This window comes from Diadema setosum, chromosome 11, assembly GCF_964275005.1.
Source record: "Diadema setosum chromosome 11, eeDiaSeto1, whole genome shotgun sequence".
NCBI classification, from domain to species: domain Eukaryota; kingdom Metazoa; phylum Echinodermata; class Echinoidea; order Diadematoida; family Diadematidae; genus Diadema; species Diadema setosum.
In genome coordinates, this window is record NC_092695.1 from 29,712,261 (window position 1) to 29,729,622 (window position 17,362).

The 17,362-nt window shown below is 39.7% G+C and overlaps 1 protein-coding gene across 1 annotated transcript in view; it reads right to left on the reverse strand.

Moving 5' to 3' along the window:
* The window catches only part of LOC140235405 (guanylate cyclase soluble subunit alpha-2-like), an 82,781-nt gene that overhangs the window by 22,432 nt on the left and 42,987 nt on the right, over positions 1–17,362 (reverse strand). Inside the window, exon 8 of the mRNA XM_072315430.1 lies at positions 13,367–13,852. Within this exon, the coding sequence (XP_072171531.1) occupies positions 13,367–13,852 (486 nt within the window). The remainder of the gene's footprint in view (positions 1–13,366; positions 13,853–17,362) is intronic.

Here is a 17,362-nt window from a genome sequence, read left to right on the forward strand (position 1 = left end):
GCAGTTGTGAAACTAACTGAATTTCACCAATATCTTTAAATAATGAAATTAATTACAAGTTACAAAGCCAAAGAGCATGTGTAGCTATGAGAAACGTACCGGAAAGGAGAAAAGCTATTTTGTCGATCAGTGCACTCATGTCGTGGTGTGGCCAAAGTCTCTTCGTTGTCATGGTGATATTGTGGTCTATCCAACGATGTGCTTCCCGTCCAGCCAAGATGTCTCTATGGTGCTGCTCCTACTTATGGAGAACAGCAATCTGCCCACGTTCCTGCCAGCGCCTGCCATATTCATCCAGCCAGGTCCGCGGTGGTTTGGCCCTAAAGCCGTCATCATCATCTCTGTCGCCATCCATGCCATCTCGCATCCAATGTAATCTCCACGAGTTAAGTCCCCGCCATTTCTCCCCATGTGCACTTCCTTGTCGCTGGTCCCTATCTCATAAAAACATTTTTCTGTGGTCATTGGTCCTGCCGACGATTCAATGATATTTCTGACATCTGATGACAAAACAAAGTACATGCAGACCAGAGCTACTGCCATCAACAGAAAAGTACGGGCCTTCATTGTCCTTGTCGGCTGTCATGCAGACCTTATAGCCCACCTAGAAGTCGCCAGCCTTCGCCTTGTGGTCCATCTCAATTTCAGGTCGTTGACATTTCATGATGTCTTTAAATTTGTGGCATTTCGCTTACTTAAACTACTGTATTTCTTTGGCGTGTATAAGTTTGGATCCCACCGCTGCCACCAGTGTTGTGTTTCAAACAAGAGTCAATGAATCAGTCACACCAACATAAAATCATTGCATTTACGGAGAGAACATTTATTGGCGTCTTGACTTCAGGAGGACCAAATTCAGACTGACTCCTTAACAGGAGTGTTAGCTTGGCATCATTGCCAGCCAAGTATACAAGCAATTAACCAGTTGGCTACTTCCATCATAGAAGCTTGGGATTAAATGAGAAACTAAAACAGGTACAATCGGGCAATAGGGTGGTAATTGGAGGGAGACATGGCTACAACAATAGGACAAAGGGACATAAAGTTGAGACTATTACAGAGGGGTGACATCAAACGTCTTAGCTACTAGGGGAGGACAAAGGATAGGAAGTTGCATAGTCAGTATAGTAAATGAGAAAAGGGCTATACGATTACTGCTTTATTCTAGGCACCAACACTAAGCTTATACTTGTGTGTCTTGGTTCAATTAACACATAGGGGCTAACGAAGCTCTCCAGTTTATGACTTTAGGACAAAGGATATTCAATCTGTACAAGATATATGTGTGGGAGAATACTGATAAGAATTAGGACATTGACCCTGACTATGATTCAATATGAAGTGTAACCAGTATCCAGGACAAGTTACTGACCTTAACACTACTCTCCCCCCCCCCCTTTGAAAAGCGGTATTGTCCTCAATACACAACCTACCACGGGGTGAATTTAGCAGTACGGATACATAACATGGAAAGACAGAGAGAGAGAAGACACTTGACAGAAAGAGAAGACAGAAACAGAATCAGGAGGTGTAACAGAATGATAGTGAAGATTTCGTACAAGGTGTTAGAGAGGTTGTCACATTTATCCAAACTATAATCAATAAATAGTCCAAAAAAGTAATATTTTATAACTCCCAAATAATGAACCCATCACAAAACAACTCAAAAATGTATTACAACTGACAGCGATGTATAATCATGTACATGTATGTACAAAAAGTAATGACACGAACAAACAGCATGTAACAGAAATAACAACCCAAATTTACATTGTTTACATTTTCACTGTACGTCCATCTATCAACAAATAGCGCTTACCTTTAATCTTACATTATACAGTTACACTATAACATGCACATTGAAAATCAGAATAACGGCATTGATTATTGAAGCTTCGACAATCTAAGTTTTGTAGAAAGAATGAAACATTGCAGAAGAAAAGATAACGAAGAAGTAATACAATTATTGTAAGAGAAGAAAGAGAAGAACAGACAGTACCTCATTCGAGGTAAAATATTAAACGGAAGAGATGCTACTTTGTAAACACATCGAGATCAAGAGTAAAACGACATGTACAGTGTACATACAATGTGGTCGCCATTGACAAGAAAATTAAAGGTTAACCACGAACAGGAGTTAACAGATCAGTACTGTAGGATATTAATTCATTTTAGAACCTTTTGCAACATAAGAGCATGGGTACTACACCAATTCCTGTTCATAATGCATACACGTAGGACTGGTGTAAACATTCTGGTCTCTCAGTGTAATGAAATAAAATAAAAAACTAGAGTGAGGGATGGAATAAACAGAGACAACAAACCCTGATGTGAAACTTGGATCCTCATGCAAATTAATGCCAGCATCAACTGAACAATTCATCACAGTGTAAAAGCTAAATTGGGTGACAAGTGGTGACGCAAATCTTGATACCCTTAGTCTACTTCAACATTCTATGAAACAACTACATGCAAAACTCTACAGGAATTTCTCTGCGGCCCGGATATATCCGGCTAAGGCATCTTTGTATAGATGCAGGGCAGATTGTTCCTTAGCCTCAACACAAGTTTGTACACTCTACAAACCTTGGAGCTTAACCTCTACAACACTGGCATGTATCTTTTGTACACAACTAGTCAACTCAACTAAAGGGGTACTGTAATTGCATTCACTTGACATATCCAACTAAATTCTATCACACATGTAAATGTTCACCTAATCACTGGTATGCCACGCCAGGAAAGATAAGATGCTGTCATAATTTTCCATACGGTTTACTGGTACAACTGTATCTATAAATATGTTTAACTACCAGCGACCCTTCGGAGAAATCGTCTTGTTATGTTTTCGATAAACTGTAGCTTTATTCACATACGTGTGCTATTACACGTTGGATCATTGCTGCCTGAAAATTTCAGCTAAGGCAACTTTGTATAGTCGCAGGGCAATTCACCAGTAAAAACACCCATATACGAACATCAACGCACATTACTGAATTATCTCTATAATTCATGACATCTAGGCACCTTTACTCACTATCTGATTGACAACCCCAGGGTTTCAATTTCATCTGTTGCTTCATTTTCGTGCCAATAGCAAAATTTCATCACACATTTCTTGTTTTGCACGCTTTCTCTACAGAATATCGAAACACAACGCATTACTTTCAAGAGGCAGTTGTGAAACTAACTGAATTTCACCAATATCTTTAAATAATGAAATTAATTACAAGTTACAAAGCCAAAGAGCATGTGTAGCTATGAGAAACGTACCGGAAAGGAGAAAAGCTATTTTGTCGATCAGTGCACTCATGTCGTGGTGTGGCCAAAGTCTCTTCGTTGTCATGGTGATATTGTGGTCTATCCAACGATGTGCTTCCCGTCCAGCCAAGATGTCTCTATGGTGCTGCTCCTACTTATGGGGAACAGCAATCTGCCCACGTTCCTGCCAGCGCCTGCCATATTCATCCAGCCAGGTCCGCGGTGGTTTGGCCCTAAAGCCGTCATCATCATCTCTGTCGCCATCCATGCCATCTCGCATCCAATGTAATCTCCACGAGTTAAGTCCCCGCCATTTCTCCCCATGTGCACTTCCTTGTCGCTGGTCCCTATCTCATAAAAACATTTTTCTGTGGTCATTGGTCCTGCCGACGATTCAATGATATTTCTCACATCTGATGACAAAACAAAGTACATGCAGACCAGAGCTACTGCCATCAACAGAAAAGTACGGGCCTTCATTGTCCTTGTCGGCTGTCATGCAGACCTTATAGCCCACCTAGAAGTCGCCAGCCTTCGCCTTGTGGTCCATCTCAATTTCAGGTCGTTGACATTTCATGATGTCTTTAAATTTGTGGCATTTCGCTTACTTAAACTACTGTATTTCTTTGGCGTGTATAAGTTTGGATCCCACCGCTGCCACCAGTGTTGTGTTTCAAACAAGAGTCAATGAATCAGTCACACCAACATAAAATCATTGCATTTACGGAGAGAACATTCATTGGCGTCTTGACTTCAGGAGGACCAAATTCAGACTGACTCCTTAACAGGAGTGTTAGCTTGGCATCATTGCCAGCCAAGTATACAAGCAATTAACCAGTTGGCTACTTCCATCATAGAAGCTTGGGATTAAATGAGAAACTAAAACAGGTACAATCGGGCAATAGGGTGGTAATTGGAGGGAGACATGGCTACAACAATAGGACAAAGGGACATAAAGTTGAGACTATTACAGAGGGGTGACATCAAACGTCTTAGCTACTAGGGGAGGACAAAGGATAGGAAGTTGCATAGTCAGTATAGTAAATGAGAAAAGGGCTATACGATTACTGCTTTATTCTAGGCACCAACACTAAGCTTATACTTGTGTGTCTTGGTTCAATTAACACATAGGGGCTAACGAAGCTCTCCAGTTTATGACTTTAGGACAAAGGATATTCAATCTGTACAAGATATATGTGTGGGAGAATACTGATAAGAATTAGGACATTGACCCTGACTATGATTCAATATGAAGTGTAACCAGTATCCAGGACAAGTTACTGACCTTAACACTACTCTCCCCCCCCCCCTTTGAAAAGCGGTATTGTCCTCAATACACAACCTACCACGGGGTGAATTTAGCAGTACGGATACATAACATGGAAAGACAGAGAGAGAGAAGACACTTGACAGAAAGAGAAGACAGAAACAGAATCAGGAGGTGTAACAGAATGATAGTGAAGATTTCGTACAAGGTGTTAGAGAGGTTGTCACATTTATCCAAACTATAATCAATAAATAGTCCAAAAAAGTAATATTTTATAACTCCCAAATAATGAACCCATCACAAAACAACTCAAAAATGTATTACAACTGACAGCGATGTATAATCATGTACATGTATGTACAAAAAGTAATGACACGAACAAACAGCATGTAACAGAAATAACAACCCAAATTTACATTGTTTACATTTTCACTGTACGTCCATCTATCAACAAATAGCGCTTACCTTTAATCTTACATTATACAGTTACACTATAACATGCACATTGAAAATCAGAATAACGGCATTGATTATTGAAGCTTCGACAATCTAAGTTTTGTAGAAAGAATGAAACATTGCAGAAGAAAAGATAACGAAGAAGTAATACAATTATTGTAAGAGAAGAAAGAGAAGAACAGACAGTACCTCATTCGAGGTAAAATATTAAACGGAAGAGATGCTACTTTGTAAACACATCGAGATCAAGAGTAAAACGACATGTACAGTGTACATACAATGTGGTCGCCATTGACAAGAAAATTAAAGGTTAACCACGAACAGGAGTTAACAGATCAGTACTGTAGGATATTAATTCATTTTAGAACCTTTTGCAACATAAGAGCATGGGTACTACACCAATTCCTGTTCATAATGCATACACGTAGGACTGGTGTAAACATTCTGGTCTCTCAGTGTAATGAAATAAAATAAAAAACTAGAGTGAGGGATGGAATAAACAGAGACAACAAACCCTGATGTGAAACTTGGATCCTCATGCAAATTAATGCCAGCATCAACTGAACAATTCATCACAGTGTAAAAGCTAAATTGGGTGACAAGTGGTGACGCAAATCTTGATACCCTTAGTCTACTTCAACATTCTATGAAACAACTACATGCAAAACTCTACAGGAATTTCTCTGCGGCCCGGATATATCCGGCTAAGGCATCTTTGTATAGATGCAGGGCAGATTGTTCCTTAGCCTCAACACAAGTTTGTACACTCTACAAACCTTGGAGCTTAACCTCTACAACACTGGCATGTATCTTTTGTACACAACTAGTCAACTCAACTAAAGGGGTACTGTAATTGCATTCACTTGACATATCCAACTAAATTCTATCACACATGTAAATGTTCACCTAATCACTGGTATGCCACGCCAGGAAAGATAAGATGCTGTCATAATTTTCCATACGGTTTACTGGTACAACTGTATCTATAAATATGTTTAACTACCAGCGACCCTTCGGAGAAATCGTCTTGTTATGTTTTCGATAAACTGTAGCTTTATTCACATACGTGTGCTATTACACGTTGGATCATTGCTGCCTGAAAATTTCAGCTAAGGCAACTTTGTATAGTCGCAGGGCAATTCACCAGTAAAAACACCCATATACGAACATCAATGCACATTACTGAATTATCTCTATAATTCATGACATCTAGGCACCTTTACTCACTATCTGATTGACAACCCCAGGGTTTCAATTTCATCTGTTGCTTCATTTTCGTGCCAATAGCAAAATTTCATCACACATTTCTTGTTTTGCACGCTTTCTCTACAGAATATCGAAACACAACGCATTACTTTCAAGAGGCAGTTGTGAAACTAACTGAATTTCACCAATATCTTTAAATAATGAAATTAATTACAAGTTACAAAGCCAAAGAGCATGTGTAGCTATGAGAAACGTACCGGAAAGGAGAAAAGCTATTTTGTCGATCAGTGCACTCATGTCGTGGTGTGGCCAAAGTCTCTTCGTTGTCATGGTGATATTGTGGTCTATCCAACGATGTGCTTCCCGTCCAGCCAAGATGTCTCTATGGTGCTGCTCCTACTTATGGAGAACAGCAATCTGCCCACGTTCCTGCCAGCGCCTGCCATATTCATCCAGCCAGGTCCGCGGTGGTTTGGCCCTAAAGCCGTCATCATCATCTCTGTCGCCATCCATGCCATCTCGCATCCAATGTAATCTCCACGAGTTAAGTCCCCGCCATTTCTCCCCATGTGCACTTCCTTGTCGCTGGTCCCTATCTCATAAAAACATTTTTCTGTGGTCATTGGTCCTGCCGACGATTCAATGATATTTCTGACATCTGATGACAAAACAAAGTACATGCAGACCAGAGCTACTGCCATCAACAGAAAAGTACGGGCCTTCATTGTCCTTGTCGGCTGTCATGCAGACCTTATAGCCCACCTAGAAGTCGCCAGCCTTCGCCTTGTGGTCCATCTCAATTTCAGGTCGTTGACATTTCATGATGTCTTTAAATTTGTGGCATTTCGCTTACTTAAACTACTGTATTTCTTTGGCGTGTATAAGTTTGGATCCCACCGCTGCCACCAGTGTTGTGTTTCAAACAAGAGTCAATGAATCAGTCACACCAACATAAAATCATTGCATTTACGGAGAGAACATTTATTGGCGTCTTGACTTCAGGAGGACCAAATTCAGACTGACTCCTTAACAGGAGTGTTAGCTTGGCATCATTGCCAGCCAAGTATACAAGCAATTAACCAGTTGGCTACTTCCATCATAGAAGCTTGGGATTAAATGAGAAACTAAAACAGGTACAATCGGGCAATAGGGTGGTAATTGGAGGGAGACATGGCTACAACAATAGGACAAAGGGACATAAAGTTGAGACTATTACAGAGGGGTGACATCAAACGTCTTAGCTACTAGGGGAGGACAAAGGATAGGAAGTTGCATAGTCAGTATAGTAAATGAGAAAAGGGCTATACGATTACTGCTTTATTCTAGGCACCAACACTAAGCTTATACTTGTGTGTCTTGGTTCAATTAACACATAGGGGCTAACGAAGCTCTCCAGTTTATGACTTTAGGACAAAGGATATTCAATCTGTACAAGATATATGTGTGGGAGAATACTGATAAGAATTAGGACATTGACCCTGACTATGATTCAATATGAAGTGTAACCAGTATCCAGGACAAGTTACTGACCTTAACACTACTCTCCCCCCCCCCCCTTTGAAAAGCGGTATTGTCCTCAATACACAACCTACCACGGGGTGAATTTAGCAGTACGGATACATAACATGGAAAGACAGAGAGAGAGAAGACACTTGACAGAAAGAGAAGACAGAAACAGAATCAGGAGGTGTAACAGAATGATAGTGAAGATTTCGTACAAGGTGTTAGAGAGGTTGTCACATTTATCCAAACTATAATCAATAAATAGTCCAAAAAAGTAATATTTTATAACTCCCAAATAATGAACCCATCACAAAACAACTCAAAAATGTATTACAACTGACAGCGATGTATAATCATGTACATGTATGTACAAAAAGTAATGACACGAACAAACAGCATGTAACAGAAATAACAACCCAAATTTACATTGTTTACATTTTCACTGTACGTCCATCTATCAACAAATAGCGCTTACCTTTAATCTTACATTATACAGTTACACTATAACATGCACATTGAAAATCAGAATAACGGCATTGATTATTGAAGCTTCGACAATCTAAGTTTTGTAGAAAGAATGAAACATTGCAGAAGAAAAGATAACGAAGAAGTAATACAATTATTGTAAGAGAAGAAAGAGAAGAACAGACAGTACCTCATTCGAGGTAAAATATTAAACGGAAGAGATGCTACTTTGTAAACACATCGAGATCAAGAGTAAAACGACATGTACAGTGTACATACAATGTGGTCGCCATTGACAAGAAAATTAAAGGTTAACCACGAACAGGAGTTAACAGATCAGTACTGTAGGATATTAATTCATTTTAGAACCTTTTGCAACATAAGAGCATGGGTACTACACCAATTCCTGTTCATAATGCATACACGTAGGACTGGTGTAAACATTCTGGTCTCTCAGTGTAATGAAATAAAATAAAAAACTAGAGTGAGGGATGGAATAAACAGAGACAACAAACCCTGATGTGAAACTTGGATCCTCATGCAAATTAATGCCAGCATCAACTGAACAATTCATCACAGTGTAAAAGCTAAATTGGGTGACAAGTGGTGACGCAAATCTTGATACCCTTAGTCTACTTCAACATTCTATGAAACAACTACATGCAAAACTCTACAGGAATTTCTCTGCGGCCCGGATATATCCGGCTAAGGCATCTTTGTATAGATGCAGGGCAGATTGTTCCTTAGCCTCAACACAAGTTTGTACACTCTACAAACCTTGGAGCTTAACCTCTACAACACTGGCATGTATCTTTTGTACACAACTAGTCAACTCAACTAAAGGGGTACTGTAATTGCATTCACTTGACATATCCAACTAAATTCTATCACACATGTAAATGTTCACCTAATCACTGGTATGCCACGCCAGGAAAGATAAGATGCTGTCATAATTTTCCATACGGTTTACTGGTACAACTGTATCTATAAATATGTTTAACTACCAGCGACCCTTCGGAGAAATCGTCTTGTTATGTTTTCGATAAACTGTAGCTTTATTCACATACGTGTGCTATTACACGTTGGATCATTGCTGCCTGAAAATTTCAGCTAAGGCAACTTTGTATAGTCGCAGGGCAATTCACCAGTAAAAACACCCATATACGAACATCAATGCACATTACTGAATTATCTCTATAATTCATGACATCTAGGCACCTTTACTCACTATCTGATTGACAACCCCAGGGTTTCAATTTCATCTGTTGCTTCATTTTCGTGCCAATAGCAAAATTTCATCACACATTTCTTGTTTTGCACGCTTTCTCTACAGAATATCGAAACACAACGCATTACTTTCAAGAGGCAGTTGTGAAACTAACTGAATTTCACCAATATCTTTAAATAATGAAATTAATTACAAGTTACAAAGCCAAAGAGCATGTGTAGCTATGAGAAACGTACCGGAAAGGAGAAAAGCTATTTTGTCGATCAGTGCACTCATGTCGTGGTGTGGCCAAAGTCTCTTCGTTGTCATGGTGATATTGTGGTCTATCCAACGATGTGCTTCCCGTCCAGCCAAGATGTCTCTATGGTGCTGCTCCTACTTATGGAGAACAGCAATCTGCCCACGTTCCTGCCAGCGCCTGCCATATTCATCCAGCCAGGTCCGCGGTGGTTTGGCCCTAAAGCCGTCATCATCATCTCTGTCGCCATCCATGCCATCTCGCATCCAATGTAATCTCCACGAGTTAAGTCCCCGCCATTTCTCCCCATGTGCACTTCCTTGTCGCTGGTCCCTATCTCATAAAAACATTTTTCTGTGGTCATTGGTCCTGCCGACGATTCAATGATATTTCTCACATCTGATGACAAAACAAAGTACATGCAGACCAGAGCTACTGCCATCAACAGAAAAGTACGGGCCTTCATTGTCCTTGTCGGCTGTCATGCAGACCTTATAGCCCACCTAGAAGTCGCCAGCCTTCGCCTTGTGGTCCATCTCAATTTCAGGTCGTTGACATTTCATGATGTCTTTAAATTTGTGGCATTTCGCTTACTTAAACTACTGTATTTCTTTGGCGTGTATAAGTTTGGATCCCACCGCTGTCACCAGTGTTGTGTTTCAAACAAGAGTCAATGAATCAGTCACACCAACATAAAATCACACCAACATAAAAATTTACGGAGAGAACATTTATTGGCGTCTTGACCATGTTGACTTCAGGAGGACCAAATTCAGACTGACTCCTTAACAGGAGTGTTAGCTTGGCATCATTGCCAGCCAAGTATACAAACAATTAACCAGTTGGCTACTTCCATCATAGAAGCTTGGGATTAAATGAGAAACTAAAACAGGTACAATCGGGCAATAGGGTGGTAATTGGAGGGAGACATGGCTACAACAATAGGACAAAGGGACATAAAGTTGAGACTATTACAGAGGGGTGACATCAAACGTCTTAGCTACTAGGGGAGGACAAAGGATAGGAAGTTGCATAGTCAGTATAGTAAATGAGAAAAGGGCTATACGATTACTGCTTTATTCTAGGCACCAACACTAAGCTTATACTTGTGTGTCTTGGTTCAATTAACACATAGGGGCTAACGAAGCTCTCCAGTTTATGACTTTAGGACAAAGGATATTCAATCTGTACAAGATATATGTGTGGGAGAATACTGATAAGAATTAGGACATTGACCCTGACTATGATTCAATATGAAGTGTAACCAGTATCCAGGACAAGTTACTGACCTTAACACTAGCAATGATAAAAATGTGTCGTGTGGTGCGTGTTATCCAGTCTTTAGTGTAATCCCATACTGAATGTCATTTACCCTTCATTCCCCCCCCCCCCATCGAATGTTAAGGATATAGGAATTCAAAGAGACACCGTATTAAGGAAGAACTATGTTTTTATTCTTGTAACTCACAGCCCAGCACATATAATATTTCATTGACTGATTGTCTGCGTTTTAAATTTCTAAATTATAATGTCCACAGATAAATGATTTAGTATTCAAGCAATAAAGTCATGGGACGTTTTACTTTTCTTTTACTTGCAAATAGAGACACAAAGAATCAGCCACAGAAAGACTTATTGCGAATATTGATCTTGACTATAATACACACGTTTTGAAGGAAACAATAAATAGACTAAAAGTTATCGTGTTTTATCTAATATCTGAAATAGATATACTGTTTATCAACTCGTTTCCCCCATCTTTTAATTTTATCTTGCACACTAGATTGCGCAGCTGCAAATTTCACAACGATTCTTTTAAACGAATGAAAAAAAAAATCATGATGATGAATGGGGCTGACTGAGATACAAACAACTTTCCTAAAACATAAAATGAGACCGACACCTGCGAGTAATTACGGGAAGTTTCCTCAATAAAAATAAAAACAGAAAATGAAAACAATCAAATGGGGAAACCTGTTGATATGTTTTATACTGTGACAAAAATTACAAAACAAAATATGTCATTTCCTCATCAAGGAAAATACGATTGATCTAATCTGGGGAAGAAGAATGAACGAAAGTTAACTGGTCATTTCTACGCCTATCCATGCGGTCAGTGAAAGAGAAAAAAAAGAACATACACAAGTATACACATTACATACAGACACAAATCGACACACACTCACACGTGTACTTTACGTGCACCTACTGGAATGCACGTAGATAGTTTAGCCGATGATGTACTTCGCTTAAGTCTTTATAACTATCTTACAAAAACTTCACACTTCAAAACGCAAACTCATCACGTACGCTGATATTAATAATCAATAACACCTGCATAAGTTAACTTAGAAATGAGAATAAATATCTACTCTGTCTAAACGTTGTGAAGGTCTTCCAACTGAACTGAACAGAACTGAATACAATCAGTCTTTATTGATAACATGTCGGTCCTAATGTAAAGATATTCGCGTATAACTAGTTACATATATGAATGATGACATTATAATGTATTGTCTTTGTCCCACATTATGCATTATGATTAATCTTATGTAAAATATCTTTTAATGGTCCTCTCATGCAACGAACCAGCTATTCATAGATCAAGCAACTATCTATTGTTTGATGATAAATAAGATGTGTTACAACATCAGCTGGATGTTCCTAAAACAATATGATGGCAGCATTGAGAAGGATGAGAGGATTATAAAGAAACGCGTCAAGAAATACATCATGATGTCAACTTCTGTCAGTTCCAACCATTGTCAATTCGTAATGAAGTACCGACATTTAAAGACAGTGTATGAAAAGCGCAATGAGTAACGCGAGGATAAATGCTTCCTCTACAGTCATTCGTTATTTGATGTGCATTATTTGCTGTATTCATATCTTCTAAAGACCAAATAGACACTATTTTTAGTGCTGTTTTCTCTCATATTCATCTATTCAATGTCTTCTCTCTCTTCATTTTTAAATGACACGCTAATTTTTAGCACGTCGCGGTGCTCAAAATTGCCAAGGTGAATAAATAAATTCCCGGCAGCTGGCGCGACGCTTTGGGTGATTGATTGATTTGGCCGACAATCGATGGAAGAGCCGTCGAAATCGATCGACTAATTGCAGATTACAGTGTCAGCAGGGCGAGAGAGGAGGTACGGAGCGTGCTACAAGGTTAATTGGTTGGGATGATCGTCTGCTCGAATTCCGATATACCCACATCGATCATGACCACCACTGCCTACAACAACAACGACGACAACAAAAGGGTTTTGTCGTAGACAATGGAATGAGGCCCTAATTGCGATACAGGTATTCCGGTTAATTGAGAGGTGACGCAAAATTCTGTGGAATGTCACATGATCTATTACCCAGCTTGCTTGATGTAAGAAGAGTTTCTCGATGAAAAGTTTCTACATACGAGATATGTGATATGCGCATTCAGTATCAGAATGTGTCAAATTCGGGGAAACTCTCCCTAACTGGTTTTCTCAATGAATGAACGCAACCCACTGACTTCTGATTATTCGTATGGGGGAAAATGCTTGTCAGTAGTTAAAACAAATCTGCGTCATGACCTAAATATGTCATGAATAAGCAAAAGGTGACATAATATGAATGAAAATGGGCTGACAGTCGCTATATATACTTATACGTAAACACATCGTCCGCTTGTTGGTGGATGATCTTCTATACTAAACAATAGGAAAATATCTACGGAACTAATTTGAATGCAGTGTCTCACCTTGTAGACGTCTAACACACCGCAGAAGGAGTCAAACTGCGTGTAGAGTGTGTTGAGCATGTTGACCACCATAAAGGGCGTGGCGGTAGAACAGATGGCCGTGAAACCCACGATGTCTGAGAAGAGCATCGAGACGGCATCGGTGGTCTCGGCGGGCACCTTCTCGCCGCGCCACAACTTCTTGGCGATCTTTTCCGGGAAGATCAGATTCAACAAGTCCACGTTCTTTTGCCTCTCCTGGTCCAGGTTGCCGCTCGCCTCCTCCACCTGCGACTTCAGCTTGTCCATGCGCTTCTTGAGCCCGTCCTGCGCTCTGCTCTCCTCGCCTACCAGTATGAGGTCCCGCGTGGCGTCGTGGATAGGGATGTCGGCGAGGTAGAGACCACGCCCCGTCAACTCCTCCAGCTTGGAGACCCGCGGGGAGCCCAGGAAGAGGATACAGTCACTCTCAGGGATGTAGATCATCTGACCAGTGACTTCTATTGACTGAAAGATTACCAAAAACCCATAAAATTGTCAGATATAGTCGGTATTTCATCGCGGAAAGAAAATCATTTAACGCAACTATTGTTCAAGGATTTTAATGAAATGGTGTGTGTTATAACAACAATGTTATCATTTTGTTTGCATATTCAAATTTTTCAGTATCAACAATCAACTCGGAAGCCCCTATTAGCATAATAACCTTATTTCTGTTTCAAAACATTTCTGCAGGTTGCCGATAATAGCTTCAATTATCAGTCATAGTCAATTATTCTGTGAATGTTCTTACGCTTATTAACCACTGCTCTAAACAGTTTACAGGTAATTCATTAATGCCTGTATTGCATTCACACCATCTCATTACAACAGAAATACAATAGCATATTAAGAATTAATCAAAGCGGTCAATAGTTTGCTTATAGCTTCACCGCTTCAAACAAATTCGATAAATGGGGCTAAATGAGTACGAAGCACTTTCCTATGTGTGACAGAGAATGTCCCACTAGCGTGACTCAGCGAAATTGTGCAAGCCTGACCGGGCTTCATACCCATGACCTTGGACCCGCCTAGTCTGGCCTTCCGCTCCACGTGTTTAAGGCCCCCGTGCCTCTTTTTAGTTCTGCACATCACAATTTTCAGACCGAACGCATCTTCAAACATAAATGTCAAAGCACGGGCATTGATTAGCCTAATAGAAGGTCATGCATACATCGATTGGCGCTTTCGCAAGAGACTCGAGTTGGGGATGATAGTCAACAGGTATGACGCTGGCCTTCGCTACCCATCTTCATAACTCAATTAAGCTCAAATATTGACTACGTTTTCAAATGACATGTACAGTCAGGCTACTTGATCGACTTTCTATCACAAAAAACGGGAGTACCAATAGGTGTAATGGGGCACATGCGAGAAGAAGAAAAAATAGCATCAGCAACAACTATCTCAAGCGTCATTTCGAGTCAATATTCTCTCACGCAACATAATCGCTATTTGGGGCGTCAACGTTTTTGCTATTTTTACGAACGTTTTGTCCTATTGTCAACCTGACATAATTTTACTCGGGTTTGGTCATGTAATGGAAGGGCAACGTACATTGCCAGGTGAATCTTCATGTGAATGTATGTGCACCTTCAAGACTAATTCGCGGACTAAGGAAGGAGAGATATACATGTTTCATAATACTTTTGGGTGGAAAAAAAGAACGTGGGTATAACGTATAGGGTCGTATGTCGTCCTCTACCTGGATAAGACATCAAGCCACACAAACAAACACACCGACATACAATCAAGAAAAAGGAGCAAACATGAATAAGAAGGATCATATGAAAAATTGTTATCATGTAAAGTATAAACCACCTTAATTCTATTCTTTTTTTCCAAGATCAAAATCTCCCTTTTTAACCTCATTTTTTCCCAATGTCGCTGAAATCTTACTCTGTTGAAATTTAACAATATCACATTGGTCAGACAACGTGTTACCCATTTGAGAATTTTTGTCTAAATGCAAATTTTTCGACAAGAAGCGACATTTATTCCAAAGCAATCAGCAGAAAGTGTAACACTCCTTAATAATGCCAACGAAAAAAGGTGAGGAAAAATAAATTTCTATATCGTGCAATTTCGTCCTGAGCTAAAAGACAAGGCAGAGACGATCCCCAAACGTCCGAGTACAAAAAATGGGAGAGAAGAAATCTGTGACCTTATCTCACTCTCACTTAACAAGCTAACTCGCGCGGGCATTGCTGACATTAATTTCCGTCAACATGTGATTCCTGATCTCGCCCGGTAGTTTCCCTGGGTCTTTTTTTTTATGATATGAGATATGGATCGATTGAGACGCTGTTGTTCGCCGCAGCGATCTTTCGTGACAAAATTTCAGGGAAATGAAAAAAGGTAAAGGAGACGTCTGTTTGTCAGCTACACTTCAAGTGGAAAGGTTCGCGCCTCTTTTCTCGAGGTAACAAAGATTTTAAAAAAGGACGGGTTGAAAAGCAAAAGAGGCTACTGAGAGAAATATCTTTCATGACATTACTTTATACCTAAGAAAAGAACAACCGAAAGCCACAAGTATCAGGAATGAGGTCTCTCGCCTGTCGTTCTGTATGAGGCTGCGTTCGATGCTTGGCTTAATATGTTGCGTTGCGCACCAGTCAAAATTTATTAGCAGACATATTGAGTCCATCAGCTTCTGATCACATACATTTCGTAAAGCACTGTTGAAAGGGTCTTCCGATTCCTGCAAAATGTCATCAATAAAATGGCAGCTGATATCCAAATGCCATCGGGAAAACTTTAGACCACACCGTTCGCCTATACGAGGAAAGAAAAATTAATGCCTGCTGCAGCCGAACTCTTTCATTTCCCGCCGTCTGCTATGGAGACATCATGAGCACAAGCCTTGAGATTACAAAGTTCAGTATATATCCGTGTCACTTATTAACATAAAAAAGACTTTGGGTAACAAAACTCTGTAAAGCTCGGCGAATCTCCCAGCAGATTTTTGATTGCACAGAGAATATGCATGATATATATATATATATATATATATATATATATATATATATATATATATATATATATAGATGACATGATATATATATATATATATATACTCCTAGATGGGTCATTTGGAAGACATTTCCATTTGTTTTATATGCAAATTTTAAAATACATGCTCAATGGCAATTTACGCAATGGAGACACGAAAATTGTCTCCTTAATGACCAGTTGTCTCCCTAATGAAGACACTTCCCCCCAATATGTCTCCCTAAGGTGCCAACTAGGGATATATATATATATATATATATATATAAATCATGTCATCTAGGAACCACTCTGAATGTTTAGAAAATATCTCACTTTAGGTCACCCCAGGTTTCGCATAGACATTTCTTCTCATGGGGGAGGGGAGTTGGATATTGTTCGTTTGCAGGAATTGATTACGTATGTACTGTCGAAACAAAATTGTTTTAGGTCGGTTTTTAACATAAGCCTCACATTCACACTTGGCAATCGATGTCTTTTATTATGCAGAAAAGAAAAACTTATATCACCCGTCACGGCTCAATATACTTCCTTCTGCTTTTTAGACTATAGAGCGAAATTTGTGGAGTACATGGAGTGTGCGTCCCTTTAAAGCTGGGCTGAACTTTCTGTTCTTTATATTTCTGTTATCTGCGCTAATTTTAAGAAATGGGGAAGTCTGCTATATCCTCGGTCTTGGGAGTATGCTTCAGCCTCCGATGTTTTGATCTGATCCGATCTATTTTGATTTGTTTTGATCTGGGTTACGCATAATATTTTCAGCCTTTATTTGCGGATTAATAAAGAAAGAGAGAGAGAGGGGGGAGGGGCGGAGGGAGAAAGAATCATTTGCAAAATCGATATGAGAGATGGATTTCATGATTCTCATCATGTACGTTTGAATGTCAACCTCAGAAAGTATCAGGAGCAGAAATGACGTCGTCACGACCTTCAGCCATCTTCCATTGAGCTTCACATCCTTCTCCTAAG